General features: G+C 43.1%; 3 protein-coding genes across 10 annotated transcripts in view; 1 reads left to right on the forward strand and 2 right to left on the reverse strand.

Moving 5' to 3' along the window:
- Nucleotides 1–203: 203 nt before the first annotated feature.
- On the reverse strand, nt 204–4,373 carry LOC310673385 (glutathione S-transferase-like). The gene is made up of 6 exons (XM_083431849.1): nt 4,239–4,373; nt 2,838–2,889; nt 2,309–2,441; nt 1,536–1,677; nt 925–1,056; nt 204–517 (listed from the first exon to the last, which is right to left on the reverse strand). Exons 1-6 carry the CDS (start codon nt 4,323–4,325, stop codon nt 398–400), a joined length of 666 nt encoding a protein of 221 aa, XP_083287975.1. The 5' UTR covers nt 4,326–4,373; the 3' UTR covers nt 204–397.
- Nucleotides 4,374–10,944: 6,571 nt separating this feature from the next.
- Nucleotides 10,945–15,051, forward strand: SF3B6 (splicing factor 3b subunit 6). Of its 2 annotated transcripts, none has more exons than XM_083431877.1 (4): nt 10,945–11,150; nt 12,414–12,532; nt 13,081–13,219; nt 14,940–15,051. In XM_083431877.1, the coding sequence occupies exons 1-4, from the start codon at nt 11,121–11,123 to the stop codon at nt 15,027–15,029; spliced, it is 378 nt and encodes a 125-aa protein (XP_083288003.1). In that variant the 5' UTR covers nt 10,945–11,120; the 3' UTR covers nt 15,030–15,051. The 2 variants fall into 2 exon arrangements, 1 of the variants encoding a protein (XP_083288003.1); XR_014508981.1 differs by having other exon boundaries at nt 10,964–11,150; nt 13,081–14,090; nt 14,447–15,051.
- A 1,951-nt stretch (nt 15,052–17,002) lies between these two features.
- Nucleotides 17,003–20,560, reverse strand: part of FKBP1B (FKBP prolyl isomerase 1B) — a 49,048-nt gene continuing 45,490 nt past the window's right edge. For 4 of the 7 annotated variants that reach the window (XM_083431885.1, XM_083431884.1, XM_083431883.1 and 1 more), the window contains exons 4-6: nt 20,427–20,529; nt 19,395–19,507; nt 17,003–17,703 (exon numbers count right to left, since the gene is read on the reverse strand). In XM_083431885.1, coding sequence (XP_083288011.1) covers nt 17,575–17,703; nt 19,395–19,507; nt 20,427–20,433 — 249 coding nt within the window. In that variant the 5' untranslated portion in view covers nt 20,434–20,529 and the 3' untranslated portion in view covers nt 17,003–17,574. The remainder of the gene's footprint in view (nt 17,704–19,394; nt 19,508–20,426; nt 20,530–20,560) is intronic. The other 3 variants (XM_083431888.1, XM_083431887.1, XM_083431882.1) reach the window with 1 other exon arrangement.

Raw genomic sequence — 20,560 nt, forward strand, 5'->3', positions numbered from 1 at the left:
ACTCAGCACTCTGCTTGCTCACAGAGAGAGGCTCTTGGCACCTCTCCTCTGCTCACAAAGGGAGGTTGGGTGCCACACCCTGGCATCCAGTCAATTTCAATTCCAACAACAGCAAAAAGTATGACAAGGCTGCTTATGAGCTCCCCTGCTGTTTAAGATTAGTGTAAATGACGCCATACTGAAACTAAAACAACCAGAATACAAAAGTTGTAAAATGCTTTATTTCATTTTAGTGTAGTGCAGCACAGTATTATCACCACTTCCTTTTGTTCTGTTAGTTATTTTGGTTCCTACTGTAGCTTTGTGGATTTACACTGTGCCATTGTGGTCCCATTTCAGTTTTCGCCCATTGCCTGTGAATACAATAGTGCATCATCTTGTGATCCTCAGCCATGATTCAGGCGAAAATTTTCATTGCCTTTTCAATAGCCTTTTCATCTGTTGGTGGTTTTCTTTGACTACCAGGCTGCAGATATTTCTTCACTGTCGGGATGTTGCTTATTCTCTCTTTAAAGGCCTAAGAGAGAGAGCGCAAAATATTTTAGAAGAGAAAAGGAGAAATGGTGGCATCCCCAAATAATCATTTGCCGCTTACGGTTACTATGATTTCATAGTCAATAATTAAACTACAAGTGATAAACTTTATATGTACTCAGACTTTGTACATACGCTAAACCCAATTATTTCAGGCATGCACCTTTGGAAAGGGAGATCTACATTTGAGCTCCATTGCAGGTCTATAATCATAGGTAGGTTACCTGTTTGTGTCTAAATTTAGTTCACAGAAGGCTTATCCATGAATGTGGGCCTCCTGTGTGATTTAGACTTTGTGCAATAGAAATCCAGAGACAATGGTGTTTTAGATATGCAAAGAATAAAAGTGCCATACTAGAACTTTGCTTATGCTTCAGTAAGCATGCTTACCTTTAAAAGAGGGAATTTGGAGAGAATATCAGCCTTCAGCTCTTCTGCCATTAAAATGGTTTCAAGCAACTGAATATCTGCTCTGCTGAGCTGATTTCCTACCAGGTAATTTTGTCCATGATCTTTGAGGACCTATAGAGCAGGAAATGTTTGAAGAGTACTTCAGGTACATACACAAAATGGAGACTCTATATCTGAACCACTTTTGAATACCACGCGCCCAGATTATATTGTATCAGGAGATCGAGAATATTTGTATCAGTTCTGATTCATGTCTTCTGACTAACAGCTGGCTAAGAAAGAGAAGCTTGATCATTACATTCCCTCTTCCCAAACCACTGCTTATCATGTTTCAGTAAGGCAGGGCAGATTCTGGGATCAGAGTTCACATGGTAAACGAACACTGTGTGTGATTCCTGATCTTCTCTCACACAGCTAATTTTTTGTTTTACTTTTTAAACTTTTAGCTCAGAAGCTTGGAAAATAGAAGGAATAAGGAAATGATTTCTGATGAGCCAAGCAATCCTATCAACATTACCAGCTGCCAACTCCAGCTGAGCATAGGTGACTTTGTTCTGTTGAAAGGTTTGTAAGTTTCCTTCGCCCCATACCTTTTCAAAGACTGGAAAGTATCTGGTGGTGGCTTTTTCAATAATGTTTGCAAACTCTTTCTCCTTGCTGTCAGCTGGCTTGAAGGGAAGCATCATTATCAATTCATTCAGATCCATAGCACCTTCGCAATACATATCAATCCTATTTGAAAGAGAAAGTGTTTCCTTCTCTCATACTCAGGTAATAATAAGAAAAACAGTAGTGGTAGCAGCAGCAGCAATAGTACTAATTATGATAATGTGGAGGAATTGGGCGGTAGTGTCACAGGCAAAAATGTGTGATGACCCAGCAGAAAAACAAGTACAATGATCCTGTATGTTGGAGAAAGGGCATTTTCCCTGGAAAGAGCCTCGCTCTATGCAACAAAAGCACCTATGATTTGCTTGACATTATAGTGATCTTCACCAGTTGGACCTTTTATAAAAGAAAGCCTTATATCAAAAATCAATTTTATACATTTGCAAGAAACCCCCCAATCAAAAAAAAAAAAAAAACAAAACAATGGGGAGGGACACTGACCTCCCAATCTCCTATTGGGGTTACATGAAAATTCATTGATTTCCAAGGAACCAGTCCACATGAACTTTGCTGGGACTGAGAGGTCAAATTACCTCATACTGGACCCTTTCTTGCCCAATCTGACAGTAGAGATGAAACATGCTGACTCATAACTCATCAGCAGATCATATGACAGATCAGAGATGATCTTACATCATGTACAGCAAACCAAAGTATGCATTTAGTAACCAAACTTAGAGGAATGTTACAGTACCATGCTCTCTGCTTCATGTCCTTCCCGGAGAGATTATATTTGGCTGCAATGTAGTTGAGAATAGCTCGGCTCTGCACCATCTTCATCCCATCCATTTCCACCATGGGCACTTGCTGAAAGAGCAGGTCTCCACCTTGTGAAAGGAAAGTGAAAAATCAGTCCATCCTCCCAGGTAATTACTATGGAAATTAAATTTTCAAGAGCATCTCCCAAGCCATGCTTTGATTTTGAGTCTTTACTTTTACATCATGCCTTTGTGATAATAATGTTTGCCTTTGCTTTTCCCTCAAAACCCTTTTGCAGAACGTGTGCTAAATTAGTACAGCAATCACACATTGGAAACTAGTTTTGTATGTTATATCTGGCAATATAACCAGATCACAACTGTGTATGACACGCATTCCTGCCTGAAAGTGTGCACAATGCAGAACTGGAGAAACAAGTCCACTTTGAAAATCCCTGCTATTAAGACTATAAGGCTTTACTATACTAGAATACAGTCCCACTGATATTCAGATAACATACTCACCATGCTTTAATTTTTCTAGATCTTCTTTGGTCTCAATTAATTGTTCTTCAAACTAAAAAATAAAAGAGGCAGAATATTTCAAGGGTCTCATGAAATAATTTCAGGCTCCAAAAATGACACAGGGCCTTTCAAGTTTTCAAACTACTGGAGAAATTTGATGAAAACTCCCCTTTCCCAGCCAAATTCCGGGCCAGCCCGCCCAATAATTTTCTCTGTCTGGGACAGAACAACAAATATTTCCCATGCACAAATCAAGAACTATAGGCTACTCATATCATTTTAGCACTTGAAGCAGTAAATCCCATAATAACCGCTCCCCACATTAAATGGGGGTGCCCTATGTGGCACCATTAGCACAGGCTTGGCTTGGTCTTCCCCAGGTGGGATACCTGGAGATCTCCGCCTACCTCAGCCAGTTGCCCAATCCCGCCTGGGGAGGCGTTGCCAAGGTGACCAGGCCAGGTAGGGGGAGGGACCACCTGCCCACACAGTAGGGGGAGGATCTTACCTGGGAATTGTCAGTTGGTTCCAGAGCTTCTCCCACCCTACCCACCCTCAGTTAAGACTTCTTTTGCAGGTTAACCTTTTCTCCACAGGTATACGGGCGCTGCTACGTCAAGGTCACTGTTGAAGGGCCGGAAAGGAATTCTCCTGCATTGGCAGGTTTGCCTTTCCCATAGCAAAATGTCACAACTTTGGTGGTATCAGGCCTTGGGCAGAATCCTTTAATCTATCTTCCCTAAATTGTGAGTGGGCGTGCAGCGGTGACCCACGCCCCCCTCCTCTTTGCAGCAGCGATACCAGGGATCCCCATTAAAGGGTTTTTTGAGGGAAGGCTTTGGCCTGGAGGTTGTCATAGCTCTCCCCTGCGACGACAGCATAAAGGGAAAGGGCTCTCTCTGCTTGAACATATGTTCTCCAGAGCCAGCCCATCTCCCCCCCCCCCCCCATGGATAACCCTGATGTTCTCCAGATCCCTGGCAGGGGACTGGGAGGGATAAACGCCCAATGCCTGAGCCAAGGTCTACCCACATCTGAAACATAATAAAGTTGTGGCCAATTTTAATCCCGTAGCACGTTGTCTTGAGTCGTTATTCCAAATGGGGCCCGCCCAGAGTTTGGGTGACTCTGCCTGTCCACACAATCATGTCTCCTCCCTCCCTCCTTAGCAGCAAAAGTACAATAATAATGAAAGAAGATAACTCATCAATTAGCTGCCCCTTCCAGGATAGATAAAATCCCCCTCCTGAAGCAGGCACCTCACTCACAAATGATAATGCTGGACCCAAATTTGGAAACTGCCTGAAATATAAGAATGCTGGAAAAACAGCAGTTCCCTTGATTCTTTTTGGGGGGTGGGGGAAAGGTGCTTTCTCAGAGAAATTCTGAAGACAAACAAACCTCGACTCCTGCTGCAGCCAACAGCCACCTTATGCTTTCCATTCGGCCCCTTGCATTGAAGTAGTAAAGCTTAGGTTTCCCAGCCATGTTCCTAAATGTTTGCTTTCCTGTTATGATGAGAGACAGACAGAGAGAGATTGAGAGGTCATGTTTGATAGGGAAACCATTGCAGAGCAGGACAATTGTTCGGAATGGTGCTCTGGTGATTGCTTGCAGCAAGGAAGGATTTCATAATAAAGACTTCTGGTTGGTTTTCTTTAACAAACTCTTTTTCATAATCATGGAGCACAAGCAGATAAAATAGGAAGCAAGAGTTAAAAAAAAACCCCAACAATCTATGACGGGGTCAGCAAACTTTTTCGGCAGGGGGCCAGTCCCCTGTCCCACAGACCTTGTGGGGGGGCGGACTATATTTGGGGGGGGGGGGAATGAATGAATTCCTATACCCCGCAAATAACCCAGAAATGCATTTTAAATAAAAGGACACATTCTACTCATGTAAAAACATGCTGATTCCCGGACCATCCGTGGGCAGGATTTAGAAGGCAATTGGGCCGGATCCCGCCCCCGGGCCTTAGGTTGCCTACCCATGATCTATGACTATCACCCCCTCTTGGACAGCCACGGTCCATGATGTTCCCAGAGCCACAAAATTATAACTTCCCCCTCGTACTCGCACCATTGCCATTGCCATCAGCTGCCTCTCATCTCCTCAGGCAAGTCTGGGCACATAGCTTTCCAGCTTTCCAGCATGGCCAACCGCCAGGGATGATGGGAGTTTGTAGTGATGAATCACATCTGAAGCACCACCTCTTTGACTGGCTGGCTCAACCCAATAGTGGGTCCAAGGGTCAAGAAGGCGGTTACTGCACATGCTGTAGAGGGAAGTGAGGAGCAGGTGGGGCTCATCAATCTGGGAAGGTAACCCATCTAGGAGGAGGTAGCCTCTGACCCTAAACCTCCATTGCCTTGTGGGATATCCTAGGAAGAAGAAAAGGCTAAGGAGTAAACCCTAAGCAAATCCAGAAATTGTGAGTGGGCGTGCAGCGGTGACCCACGCCCCCCTCCTCTTTGCAGCAGCGATACCAGGGATCCCCATTAAAGGGTTTTTTGAGGGAAGGCTTTGGCCTGGAGGTTGTCATAGCTCTCCCCTGCGACGACAGCATAAAGGGAAAGGGCTCTCTCTGCTTGAACATATGTTCTCCAGAGCCAGCCCATCTCCCCCCCCCCCCATGGATAACCCTGATGTTCTCCAGATCCCTGGCAGGGGACTGGGAGGGATAAACGCCCAATGCCTGAGCCAAGGTCTACCCACATCTGAAACATAATAAAGTTGTGGCCAATTTTAATCCCGTAGCACGTTGTCTTGAGTCGTTATTCCAAATGGGGCCCGCCCAGAGTTTGGGTGACTCTGCCTGTCCACACAATCATGTCTCCTCCCTCCCTCCTTAGCAGCAAAAGTACAATAATAATGAAAGAAGATAACTCATCAATTAGCTGCCCCTTCCAGGATAGATAAAATCCCCCTCCTGAAGCAGGCACCTCACTCACAAATGATAATGCTGGACCCAAATTTGGAAACTGCCTGAAATATAAGAATGCTGGAAAAACAGCAGTTCCCTTGATTCTTTTTGGGGGGTGGGGGAAAGGTGCTTTCTCAGAGAAATTCTGAAGACAAACAAACCTCGACTCCTGCTGCAGCCAACAGCCACCTTATGCTTTCCATTCGGCCCCTTGCATTGAAGTAGTAAAGCTTAGGTTTCCCAGCCATGTTCCTAAATGTTTGCTTTCCTGTTATGATGAGAGACAGACAGAGAGAGATTGAGAGGTCATGTTTGATAGGGAAACCATTGCAGAGCAGGACAATTGTTCGGAATGGTGCTCTGGTGATTGCTTGCAGCAAGGAAGGATTTCATAATAAAGACTTCTGGTTGGTTTTCTTTAACAAACTCTTTTTCATAATCATGGAGCACAAGCAGATAAAATAGGAAGCAAGAGTTAAAAAAAAACCCCAACAATCTATGACGGGGTCAGCAAACTTTTTCGGCAGGGGGCCAGTCCCCTGTCCCACAGACCTTGTGGGGGGGCGGACTATATTTGGGGGGGGGGGAATGAATGAATTCCTATACCCCGCAAATAACCCAGAAATGCATTTTAAATAAAAGGACACATTCTACTCATGTAAAAACATGCTGATTCCCGGACCATCCGTGGGCAGGATTTAGAAGGCAATTGGGCCGGATCCCGCCCCCGGGCCTTAGGTTGCCTACCCATGATCTATGACTATCACCCCCTCTTGGACAGCCACGGTCCATGATGTTCCCAGAGCCACAAAATTATAACTTCCCCCTCGTACTCGCACCATTGCCATTGCCATCAGCTGCCTCTCATCTCCTCAGGCAAGTCTGGGCACATAGCTTTCCAGCTTTCCAGCATGGCCAACCGCCAGGGATGATGGGAGTTTGTAGTGATGAATCACATCTGAAGCACCACCTCTTTGACTGGCTGGCTCAACCCAATAGTGGGTCCAAGGGTCAAGAAGGCGGTTACTGCACATGCTGTAGAGGGAAGTGAGGAGCAGGTGGGGCTCATCAATCTGGGAAGGTAACCCATCTAGGAGGAGGTAGCCTCTGACCCTAAACCTCCATTGCCTTGTGGGATATCCTAGGAAGAAGAAAAGGCTAAGGAGTAAACCCTAAGCAAATCCAGAATGGAGTCCCTAAGACAGTTGGATGGCATCTACACCCTCCTCAACCCTGGATAACCACACCCATATTCTACATTCCTTTCAATAATATATGCATTTATATGCACATTTTACCTCACCATATGTGTTTTTACACATTGTTTGGCTGGAGAACTGCAGTCAAATTTCAAGGGATAGCTATGTTTTTGGGAAATGAAATTTGGTGAGTTACTATTTTTTAAATGAATCTAATTTCTCTCCCATTCTTACCCAAGATTTCTTTTTCCTCTGAGGTGCAACAAAGACCAACCCCATTCTATTTTTAGAACTCTGCCCACTGCCCAGCTCCTGCCTTTGGTCTCTCCAAAGGGAAATGTCTCTGTTGTGAGGATTACAGGTCTGAGGATTACAGTATCCCCCCCCCCAACCCACAAACCTTTAGTACTCTGCGGGTAAGAAGAACAAAACCTTTGGGCAGAGGTGAGGTCTCTGGGGATTGTCCCTGCACTACTCCTCTGTCCAGGGTGTTGCTCTTGAGCAATGACTCTCCAAAGCAATCGTCTACCTTAGAATACTAACCTGCTGCAAGTCCTGAAGAAGTGGAAGTTCTTCACAAGCAGAGTGAGCCCCGAACTTGGGTGGCTCAGGGTTATAAAAGCTCAGAAGCTCCACCTTCTGAGAGAACAGCTTATCTGTAACAGAAACTCCCTATTGCAAATAGAAAAACACTTACTCTGCCTTTCGTGAGACTTTTCACCTACAACAAGTCAGTCACGCAAAGTTAATTCACAATGGGAAAGGTTGTCTCACGCTTGCGTAACATGATGCAACTCGGTTTATGGTAAATCTGTACAGCTGCACTGAGGGCAAACATTCCTGGTCTTAGTACTGTATATTCAACTGAAACCTTTGTATAACTGGGCAGGAGGCCACTGCAGTCTCTGGTTGCAGCTGCTAGCCACAAAATACAGAAAAAGGACAAATACACAGGGCTTCCCTGTTGGTCCCACCCACCTTTTGGCGGGGGTTGGGGCAACTAGATCGCTACAATTAATGGTATGCAAAACTGGATTTCGACAGGCAATCCAGAAATTATTCTTGATTTGTTATGTAAGATACCTGATCCAGATGATCAAGTGAAAATCACATATTTGTTGTCTGGCTTTGACTAATTTGTGACAGTTGCAGTTGCTGCCATAAAACTGAGAAGAACGTTCCTTGAGGATAGCATGGTGGACTGGTAAAGAATTGCTGCTATGGCTGGCCAGTCTAATTGCTGTAGAAGGCTATGAAAACAGGTCATTTTCTGGCATTAATAGGTTATACCGTATTTTTTGCACCATAACACTCACTTTTTTCCTCCTAGAAAGTAAGGGGAAATGTCTGTGCGTGTTATGGAGCGAATGCCTACGGGTGGCGGGATCTGCTGCAGTCGTGAGCAGAGGATCCATGGTTCCCCTTCCTTTCCTCCTCCGTGGCTCGCTTTGAAACAGCAAAGCGGGAGAGGAACCGCTTACACAGGTGTAAGCGGCTCCTGTCTGGTTGGCTGCTTTAAACCGTGTTCTCTGTCCCTCTCTCCTCCCCACTCAGCTCGCTAAATAGCAGCAAAGCTTTTCAACTCTCTAAGCCGGGGAGGAGGGAGAGAAGCAGAGCCTGTTTGTTTTAAAGGAGCAAAGCAGGAGAGGAGAGGAGTCTTTTCCCCTTATACCCCTCTTCTGCATTATTAGCAGCATGCTTCTCCACACACCTCATGCATGCTTTTCCTTCCCTCCCCACTTAAAACATGGTTACAAAGCACGGATCCACATGGATCCTCAGGATTTTTGCATTGGGCTACCCCAAACTCACCGTCAGATCACATGTCTGTGGCCACAGCATGAACCACAAAAATCATACATCCACTGTTTCGTTTAGAATATTTTTTTTCTTGTTTTCCTCCTCTAAAAACTACGTGCGTGTTATGGTCAGGTGCATGTTATAGAGCGAAAAATGCGGTATTTTGCTTGCCTCTAATCCAGCAGCACCGCACAGATCCTTGTGTAAACAAGCAGTACCTTGTTTATCAAGCATGCAAAAACCGTACAGAAAAAATTAAGCCTATGAGTCTAAATTAATGAAGTAGTGCAGTATGTGTTAATAAAAAGTTTTAAAAAACATAATCCATAAATACTACACGGGGTTATTAATAATGTGTGGAGAGCGGTCTCAATTTGCTCCCTTCCCTATTTATTTCAGATTCATAAAATAAAATTGGGTAAAAGGCTGGTTTGATTGTAATATTAATCCCATTGCTGCAAACAAATAAAGATTCTGACTAATGAACACAGTAACAAAAATTTTCACATTCAATCACCTATGGGAAGGAGATCTGTGGACATATTGTCCCATGGTCCTCAAGCCACATGTGAAGAAATATAAGTCATTGTTGAGGGTATGTAGACCCCTGGCTCATACTGGGCAACAGAGGCTCGTTGTGGATTATTTCTGCTGCTTTTGTGTTTCAGACATGTAAGGCTGAGAGGCAGGCAGGGATAAAACATCTGTGGCATCTTCTGCTTCCTGTGCATCTAAGGAACCAGGCTATCTCATCTTCAACCAAGGGAGTTATCAGTCTATCATTATTGCAATTGTAAGTCTGTGCTGCTGACTTTAGGTGGAAATCCAAAATTTCCCGCACAGGCTTGGGCCAGCGCCACCTGGCGGAATAATACTCCCAAAGCATTTAATCGACAATACACTCTGCGGCTACCCTCTTGTGGCTAAATCATATCATTTCAGGCTTTCTGAAATATGTCTCTCGGAAACACGTTTGCACAGTGCTCTTTACTTAACAAGTTTGGGAGAAAGTGCTGGACTGTGTAACTATATGACTGTGCAGAAAAAGTTAAATCTTTCAGCGGAGAATATTTTATTGAACTATATACCTGCAGTATGGAAATTATCAACAGGACAATGGAAATGGATATTCCATGCCTTAACGGTGACCAAAAGATACTGAGGAATTGGAAAAATAAAGATATGCTATACCCTTCAATCAATGGACTGGCGATATGACATCAATGGCAGTTTATGAACAGTTTACAGGCGCAGACTCTGTATGGATAAATACGATAGCATTTGGAATGAGTTTATGCAAAATTTAGTAGACTATTAGCATTTAAATAAGCACTAGGGCAGGCATAGGCAAACTCGGCCCTCCAGATGTTTTGGGACTACAACTCCCATCACCCCTAGCTAACAGGTCCAGTGGTTAGGTATGATGGGAATTGTAGTCTCAAAACATCTGGCAGGCCAAGTTTGCCTATGCCTACACTAGGACAATAACACTATACCAATTTATACAAGAATGTATGGGAATATCATATACAGTGGCACCTCGGGTTACATAGGCTTCAGGTTACAGATTCCGCTAACCCAGAAATAGTACCTCAGGTTAAGAACTTTGCTTCAGGATGAGAACAGAAACCATGCTCTGGCGGTGTGGCAGCAGTAGGAGGCCCCATTAGCTAAAGTGGTGCTTCAGGCTAAGAACAGTTTCAGGTTAAGTACGGACCTCCGGAACGAATTAAGTACTTAACCTGAGGTATCACTGTATCGCTAACTTTTTTGTATATTTTCGTTTTTATATGTATCTGTGTTGTTGTTTTTCTCCCTCTCCCCTTTCCTTCTTCTTTTTCTGTATCACTTTATTGTTTTTAACTGAAACACAAAAGAATGGCCAGGCTGCCCAGGTAATGCAATCAGAGACAATTATCAGATATCCACGATACCTCAATTTTGACATCCAAAACAAAACAAAACAAGAATTACGTAAGTTCCCATGGACTTCCTCCCTCCCCTTTATAGGTTAACTTTTTTTTCTCCTGCCTCCTTTGGCTGCCGAGCTTTGGACTTAAGCAGCTTTTTCAAAAGAAGGGGGGGGGGGGGAGAGAGAATCAGCAGCAACTAGACCCGCTCCAGATTATCCACCCCATCCGCAGCCACTCTTATGGCGGAGCGTCGGAAGTCAGACGTCATATCCGGGAGAGAGGCGAAGCCAAGCGGATGTTCCCCGCGCGCCTTCTTCCGGCGCAGGCGCAGGACGGGGTGGTGGCTGTACTGAGGCTTCGCGGCCCTCTCGCTCGGTCAGTCGCGGCCCCGACGACGCTCCCGTTTCCCTCAGCAGCGGCAGCAGCTTCCCACAAAAGGCCGCCGCCATGGCGATGCAAGCGGCGAAACGCGCCAATGTAAGCTGGGACCCCCCCTTTCCCTTTGCGTGGCGGTGCCATTTTGGACGTCGGCTGCCCTTTCCTCGCTTCCGACTCCTCTTCTCCTTTCTGCCGCTCTCTCTTTCTCGCCGCCTTCCGCGTCTGGTTCTGCGCCTCTTCCTCCTCCACTTTCGGGACATTCAGGAAGGCGCGTCACGTGGGAAAGGGCGTGAAGCGGGTCCGCTGGGGTAGCCTCCTTCGGGCTCGGGGGGGCACCCCCATATATTGTGGGGCTGCCATTATTATTATTGGCCGCCTTCGGGCTTTGGGGGGCACCCCCATATATTGTGGGGTTGCCATTATTATTAGTCTTCGGGTTCAGGGGGCTCCCCTATATGCTGTGGGGCTGCCATTATTATTGTTATTATTAATTAGGCTTCGGGCTCGGGGGGGCACCCCTATATGTTGTGGTGAGCATTATTATTATTAGCCTACTTTGGACTCGGGGGAGGCACCCCCATATGTTGTGGGGCTACCATTAGTATTATTAGCCTTCGGGCTCTGAAGGGCACCCCCATATATTGTAGGGCTGCCATTATTATTGTTGTTGTTGTTGTTGGCTGCCATTATTATTATTATTGTTGTTGTTATTCCTCACCCACTTGACAAGTTTGCCCCAGCCACTCTGGGTGGCTTCCAACATATATAAAAACACAATAAAAGATTAAACCCTCCACTAGGCCTTTATGGTGTAGAGTATTGTATTCCTGGAGACGCTGCGTAGGCTGTATTTCTTGTTCAGAAGCGTCTCCAGGAATACAATGCTCTACATTATGGTTTTTCTCCCGAAGCATCTCCTCTTGTGAACAGATGCCAATTTTCATTTGTCGACTCCTATGGTCCTGTCCTCTATGCCAGTAAATGTTGATTGATTGATTGATTGAAATAAAACATCTAAAAACTTCCCCATACAGGGCTGCCTTGGAATGTCTTCTAAAGGTTGTATAGTTGCTCTTTTCCTTGGCTCAGGGGTTGCATAACTACACACCCTCCAACCTTTCTCCGATGTAGAGACCAGGAGTCGTGCTTTTTCTGTTAGCAAAGCTGGTTGGGGATGACCTGGATAGCACTCACAACAAGGAGTCATAGAATTGCATAGAGTTGGAAGGACCCCTGAGGGTCATCTAGTCCAACCCTCTGCAGTGCCAAAGTTAAAATTATTCTCTGATTACATATCTACATACCATACAAAGAAATCATGTTGCTAATTTGTTTCTGGTTTGTAATTTTTACCGACTCTAGATCCGTCTGCCCCCTGAAGTGAATCGAATTTTATATATCAGAAACTTACCGTATAAGATCACAGCAGAAGAAATGTATGACATTTTTGGAAAATATGGACCGATTCGACAAATCAGAGTGTAAGTCTGTTGTACGTTGCCAAACAAAGCATAGAAATTAAAATTTTCTTACTTATGTCAAGTAGCTTTCTAGTTGACTGACAGATCATTATTGCAGCTTTCAATGTAAAATAAAGCAGTTGGGGGTCTAAATATATCAGCCCACTTGATTTGAATTCTGTTTGGGGAACAAACCAATATAGGCAATGTACATAGAGATATAGATAATATGGGGGATATTCCGTGAGTGAAAATATTAGAATTATGTAGAGAGTTTTGGTTGTGTGTGTGTTTGGGTTGGGTTTTTTTGTTTTGTTTTTTTTACAGGGAGGATAATTAATAGACCCAAAAGGGAGCAATTTGTTGTGAGAAAATTGTTACTGTACGCAGCCCAATCTAATGCACAGTTTCATTGGGTTCACCTCCAAGTGAGACAGCATAGGATTGATGTCACTGCCTTTCCTAGGGTCAGAATGTAACAGTGACTACAACAAAGAGGTGTAAATATTAACATGATTTTTTTCTTAACTTTTGCTAACATTAATTTTTTTTTTTGTTTTTTGTTACAGAGGAAATACTCCTGAGACTAGAGGTACAGCCTACGTTGTCTATGAAGATATCTTTGATGCCAAGAATGCTTGTGACCATCTGTCAGGATTCAACGTGTGCAACAGATACCTTGTTGTCTTGTACTATAATGCAAACAGGGCAAGTACAAGAGCTTTTCTTAAAACATTTGAACATGAGATTAACTTTTTTATAAGATCATTGTGAAAACAGTGCTGGAATAATTCAGTATAAGTGAATTGGGGTGTTTCCTCTTTATTTACCCTCAATAGCAGGGGCTTGTATGAAGGAAACAGGACTCTTCCAGTCCTGTTTATTTCTAATCAGATTGTGTGTCCCTTAAGGTTCTCTAAAGCAAATATCCTCTAAACTTCTTCAGCTGAAAATTGAAGTGAATCTGTATTTTGTGTAAATCAAAAAACCTGAATCATTCTTGAAAAGTGTTTATCAAACTCGGAACGGAACAAGTTCAATACAGGCTGCGTATTCAGAGCAAGGTATTGACTGAATGCCCCAGCCAGAGTATTCAGAGTGGACGGGAAAATGCACAATCTCACAGGATTTCCATACGTGTTAGGTTTGTCCAGCCCACTGTGTGGACGAGGAACCAGCAGGCAGGATGGAGGCTTGTTGTTTCAATGCTCTAACTCACTGTTGCAGACTCTGAAATAACCTTGTGGGAAAGGTCTGGATTTCTGTGTACCACAGAAAGAAAATGAGCAAATGATTTGAATGGTTTGACTCCTCAGTCTAGCATCTTTGTTTTGAGCTGCTTTGGCTACTAACATAACTGGCATTTATGTTCAAATCTCTCTTGAGGGTCAGAACAGGTACAAAGATGTCAGGGTTTTAATCTGTGCATTGATTGATTGACTGAATCTGTGCAGATCTTGATATGTCTCTTAGAAGCCCTGCATCTGTCTTGTCTATGGGACAAATGTGGGTTTTTTCCGCAGAAGTTAAAATGCCAGCAAAAAGGGGGGCGGCGGAATGGGGGTTAGTTTAGTTGCTTGTACCACATTGATGGGACACGGGTGGCGTTGTGGGTTAAAGCCTCAGTGCCTAGGGCTTGCCGATCGAAAGGTCGGCGGTTCGAATCCCCGCGGCGGGGTGCGCTCCCGCTGTTCGGTCCCAGCGCCTGCCAACCTAGCAGTTCGAAAGCACTCTCGGGTGCAAGTAGATAAATAGGGACCGCTTACTAGCGGGAAGGTAAACGGCGTTTCCGTGTGCGGCTCTGGCTCGCCAGAGCAGCGATGTCACGCTGGCCACGTGACCCAGAAGTGTCTTCGGACAGCGCTGGCCCTTGGCCTCTTTGAGTGAGATGGGCGCACAACCCTAGAGTCTGTCAAGACTGGCCCGTACAGGCAGGGGTACCTTACCACATTGATGTCTTAAAACAAAGAAAGGGATCACATTTCTTTCATCCAGTACACAAAGCTTCTTTGCTTGGTTACTTGGAGGTGAATCTTTCCACAGATGATGAGAGGAGATGCCTTATAAAAGCCTGTTAACAGGTGTGCCTGGGGGCACCCAGCAATTTCTCCTCTGTTCCACCTCCTGATTTGTGAAAATCTTAGAGCAGCATGGGCACAACATGAGGCTGCTTATGCAGTATTATTTAGGGTCAAGCTGTTCTTTCCCAAATACCTTTCCTGAGGAACTAAATAAATGTGTTTTGGAACATAGTTACTATAAAGTGTCTGCTTTTCTTGGTAGCAAGCCAAGTTGCCAGTTTATCATTTAAATTGATAAGATAATCATTTAAATAAAAAAGTGAGATTGCTTTGAATTAAATAGATGGGATGAAGCTGTTTTGACTAAAGAGTGTGCTTTTGTTAATAATATTTTTGTTTTTTTACAGGCATTCCAAAAAATGGATACAAAGAAGAAGGAAGAACAGCTCAAACTTCTGAAGGAGAAATACGGAATAAATACAGACCCACCAAAATAAAAATTATAACCTCTATGAGGAACTGGCTCTTTTGGACTTTTTTTTTCTTTTAAAAAATCCTATCAGTGTTTCTAAACTAAGTGCCCCCAAAAATGTGCATGATTAGTTTGGAGCAAGGACATTTTGGGATGCTAGATTTAGTGCAAATATAGCTTTATAATCCCAGTTTTGGAAAGACTCGTGACTGCCCTGCCTTTGAAATTAAGGTTAGCCATAGAATTTGGTACACTTTTGTAGAAATCTCCTACAGCTCAGAGCCTTATAAAAAGGCTTTTGGAATATTTAATCAATATAATCATTACAGTTGTGAGAACATGTAAAACATTCCAGGATAAAATTCTGTATTTAATCTGTTAGAAAAGTACACTTACTTTGTGTTTTGGTTTCATAAATGTATTTTCACAATTTGTCTTTTTCAGTGGCATGAAGATATACTTTAGAAAAGAGCTGCAAGTAGGGAATGAGGTTTGCAAATGAGATACTATGCCTAGTGTTCATCTAACCTTAGGGAAAAATTCAGCTTAATAATGTCTGATGCAATTAGGGTAGTGAACTGGCTCCAAGATGTATTTTAAAGAGCTTTGTTACAAAGAATAGCAGAGTTCATTTGGCATTTGCTGCAGTGGTCTATTTGCCTGGCCGCCTGTCCTACTATCTTGGGTTTTGAATCCATAGTTCATCTGCAAGGACAACTAAAACGACAAACTCATCTCTACAGTGAAGCTCTTCAAAAGATGAAAGAAGTTCTAGGCTTAATTGTGTCCATCCAGAGACAGTGTCAATTTTTTTTTGACAATGTTTTTCTGGTCTGGCTTTTCGTTTTGCTGTTAATATTGCTTGCTCTTCTAAGTGACAGTCATAACTTTAAAATTAAGTTTTAACTTTGTTCATTTGACAAATAAAAATAGTATGCCATTTTCCTTTTAATTTCTGTTACTATGTGTTTATTCAGATTTTAATGTTTCTTTGGCTCTGAGAATATAAAACCAACTGTTCTTAGTGCTGATTACTCAGCAAAGCAGCGTCTTTGGGGTTTCATTGACAGAGGAGATTCACAGATTGCTCTTCTAGAGCTTATTTTAGGAGCCCTGTTTCTCTGTGTGCACACAAAGTAAACAGTTTTTGCTTTCCGCACAAGGATATGGAAAGCAAGTGCCTAGAGGGTTATTTGGATGAAATCTCTTCAATATTTTCCTTGTGATGCAACAGAATACAAGGAATGAGACCAACTTAAAAGGAATGGGGGAAAAGGTGGCTTGCCAAGGTATTAATGTCCTTGTACACTTCTGTTGATGCAGTTGAATTTAAGCTCTTTTTTTTTTTTTAGGCTACACCAGAAATTGTGCCCAGAAAGTAGCTTATCCTTCTAAAATGCTTTTATGTTAATAATGGAAGGAAACAGAATTCCCGTATTTGAAAATTACACTGACATAATTCTACAACACAGACTCCCTCCACAAGATCTTTGTGATCAGGCCAGGATATAAAAGATCAGGTGGTTTTTAAGATTTACCGCTCCCATGTTAAGGTGCTTGTATTTTAATTTTCCAAGAGAAAAAACCCGCCCCAAATCCTGCACATTGATTTCACTCTAGCTTCTGTGTTTCTACTAACCTCAAGTGTGAAAGCTAAGCGGGTATCATTTTGGTCAGCCTGAATGGGTTCCATCACTTACAGATTGCCTAGCTGGGCTTGTATGGCATATGAGTTCCAAAAAAAAGAGCAGAGATATAAATTCATATGGGAGGAATTGTAGCTCAACGGTACAAGGCACTGCCAGTCAGTGTAGACAATATTCAGATAGACCAATGGTCTGGATCAGTAGAAGGAAGCTGTCTATGTGTCTATAGTAAAATTTTGGTTATTAGATCCGATTATTCAAAAACTGGAGCAATATTAGCAGTGGAGTGAGAAAGAATTCTTGCGCTTAAGTTTTTTAACTGCTTAAAAAAACAAGAAAGCAAAGAAATCCATAAAGTATCAAGATTTTATTTTTCTTCTTGGAAAGTTATCACGTGAGATGTTTTCTTTAAAACAGCAGCAAGCAGAACATACAAACTGAGGGAAAAGTGGCAGCGCAGGTAACTTGGTTTGGCTAATGCCCACTCGTGTACGAAATGTACACTGGATTTCTGAGCACCCTTGTGTGTGTTTTTCTTTAAGTGTATAAGGCAGTGGTTTTTCAGTAAGTAAACTCTATATATTTATAGGTTTATATATATATATATATTTATATATTATATATAGTTTCAATCACAATTTTGGAGCTTCACATGCAAATTAAAATAAAATGTACAACTCAGATGTAACAGCCATCTTTTTTTCCTGTCTCTACAGCAAAGAAGCATCTAATTGGGGACAAATTCCAACACTAATAACAGTAAAAAAAGGGGGAAAGAAGTGGGGAAAACAACCCTCAGACGAGGCATGGTAGGCATGAGAGCTTGAGTGAAAACGATGGAAATTCTAGTGAAGATGCCTCCCATTCAGAGGAAGGGGAAAGAAGGGTGGTTATCAGCAGGTGCTTTCAGTCAGTTGCCCCTCTTTACTCTATCCTAAGTAGCTCCACGTCAAAAAGCAGAGTAGCGTTGGGAGGGATGACTCCAGGATGCCCCATGGGTCCATACGCCATGTCAGGTGTACAGGTCAACTTTGCTCTTTGTCCAAGGCTCATCTGGCATTTTTTTAAAACGAGAGCAAATGGGAGAGAGAAAACGAGAAGCAAAAGAAAACATCAGAACATGTCAGCAACGCAAGCATTTCAAGATGTGCTGAATGTTAAAAAAGAGTGGTTCCAGTGAGGAAGTCACAGGTCATCATCGCCATCTTTTAAGTAATAGGGGTCAAGATACCATGCAGGAGGGGCGACTAACCTGTGGCTCTCTAGGTGTTGTTGGACTACAAGTCCCATCATCCCTGACTACTGGGCTGCTAGGAAATGGAGTCCAACAACCTCTGGAGAGCCAAAGGTTCCCCATGCTTGCCATCTAGCAACCAAACACCACCAGAAGAATGCAGGAATTTGCAGTAGTGCTATGCAGAATGGTACTTTGGCCAATCTGCCAACAGGTGGAAATAATATATTAATGGCATCACAGTAATTCCCAATGCAACAATCCACTAGGTGGAGCCAACAGACACTTGACCAAGGCAAGCAATTACCGTATTTTTTGCTCTATAAGACTCACTTTTTCCCTCCTAAAAAGTAAGGGGAAATGTGTGTGCATCTTATGGAGCGAATGCAGGCTGCACAGCTATCCCAGAAGCCAGAACAGCAAGAGGGATTGCTGCTTTCACTGCGCAGCGATCCCTCTTGCTGTTCTGGCTTCTAAGATTCAGAATTTTTTTTTCTTGTTTTCCTCCTCCAAAAACTAGGTGCGTCTTGTGGTCTGGTGCGTCTTATAGAGCGAAAAATACAGTAATTGCAGGATATCAATGAGAGGTTGGATGTCTTAGGATGGCAGAAACTGCACTTCTAGAAACAAATTCATTGGTGTAAGCATTACTGAACATAATAGAATGAACCTCTGAGTAAAACACGTATGAGGGTGGAAAAATGCCATCTTAAAAGTAAGGTATTCCTCACACATGCTGAATAATTTTCTCTGCCACGCTCCACCTGGAGGTTGTATATTTGGTAATATAGCAGCTTCGGGAATCTAAAAGGTAAAGCTCTGCTCCAGGAAGAGCAGAAGCAGCTGCAGAGGCACTCAGTTGATCATACACCTGAGGAAGATACAGTCATGATCAAATTCACTGCACTAAATTCAGACTTTGCCCAGGATGTTTAAGGCCTATTCACATTGGCTGTATGGACTCCCAGCTGACTGAGCCTGCAAGAAGGCAGTTGCCAAGCATGTTGCTTAGACTGGATTTACGATGCACCACTGCGAACCTAAATCACTGGTTGATTAATTTTAAAAGGTGCTATTTGATTCATTCCTTAAATTACTGCAAATGTAGGTTCTGGAGCATTTTCAGATGTGCAGCAAAAGTTGATCTCTGCTGAATTCATGGTGATAGCGGGAACATAGCCAATTGATGCTCCAACAGGCTGAAGCAGGAAGTGCTGGAGTAATGCCCCTGGGTTCCAAAACTTTAAAGGGAAATCCTAGGCATGTCTACTCAGAATCAAATCCCACTGAGTTAAACTGGACTTCCTATCAGGTAAGCGTGTACATAGGATTGCAGCCATATTCTGCTGAATGCTGTTTATATTCAAAGCAGCATACAAGTCCATGCACATTACGCTCCGCTCCGAGACTATAAATATGACACTCTTCCCACCTTTCCTAGGATGTTAACCCCTCATTATTGTACTTGTTCTATCGGTTCTGAAAAGAGCATCAGCATAATCCTGCATACCTGTGCAGTACCTTCCTCAAATCCTTTAATGACCTCTTGCCTGCCGATCTTGAACCTGAAAGGCTTGTTTCGATCTCGGGAGGAATCAAACTTCTTTCCGTTCTGTAGCATTCCTGCCAGAACACAAAAACAGCTCCTGTTCCAGTCAAGCCTGCTGAGTTTTTGAGTTGGTGGCACATTTGAAAAACGGCTGCCAAAGTCTGAACAAAACAGGTATGCTCTGCTGGTCTTTAAAGGCTAGGCTAGGAAACCCACATACGGAGGCCTCTAAGAATTAACTGCAATATCCCCATGACAGTGGTTTGTTACTGTAGTTATCTGGGTGGTGGTAATTCAGGCCTAGAGGTCACTACCAAGCCTTGGGTCACCTAATGCTGGACACTAAAAAGCAGTATTTTGCTCCCTTGGTTCTGGTCTGCTGCAAGACACTTCCAGCTGCACTATAACAGGACTGCATTTATCCTTCAAATTCCAGACTATGAATGAGTGACCAATTTCTTACAACTGCGTAACCCTCCCAGCAATGCTGTTGGCCTGCGAATCATCCAGAATCATCCAGACAAATTGGCAACTAGGGCAGCCGACACAAGACTATCTGCTTACAGACAAACAAGCTGCACTTTATATATTCAAGAGAAAAGATGACACAAGCAAATAAGTAAACAAAAAACAAGTTGCCAATATTACTACTACCAATAAAACAACAGAGGCTTTTAATTTTTTTAAATACTGGAATATGAATTTTGTATATTTATGCCAAAACGCTTGGCAGCCATGATGGACTTTCTAATGTGAAAAGAGTTAAAATTCTAGGCGTCAGCCAAGGGAGAAAACAATGATAAATAATAATTTTATAGACTGCTGTCATGTCCCTCCCTTGCTTGCCTTTGTTCTAAACTAACGTGTGCGTACATTTTAATCAAATTGATTGCACAGCAATACCAGTATGTTTCCCTTTCAAATAGCAGTATGTTCCTGAAATCAAGAACAAATAGAAATTGGCAAGCCAGAATACACTCTGTAAAGTCTGACCTTGCATTATGCAGGTTGAAACAAAGCCTAGAAACTTCAGTGGACAGCTGCGTAATGTATAAACTTTTTCTACTAAAGGCCAGTGCGACCACACTCAGCATCACTAGAAACAAAAGAAATGTGCAAGAGAAACC

Source organism: Podarcis tiliguerta (genome assembly GCF_965153285.1).
Source record: "Podarcis tiliguerta genome assembly, chromosome: 3".
Lineage (NCBI taxonomy): Eukaryota > Metazoa > Chordata > Lepidosauria > Squamata > Lacertidae > Podarcis > Podarcis tiliguerta.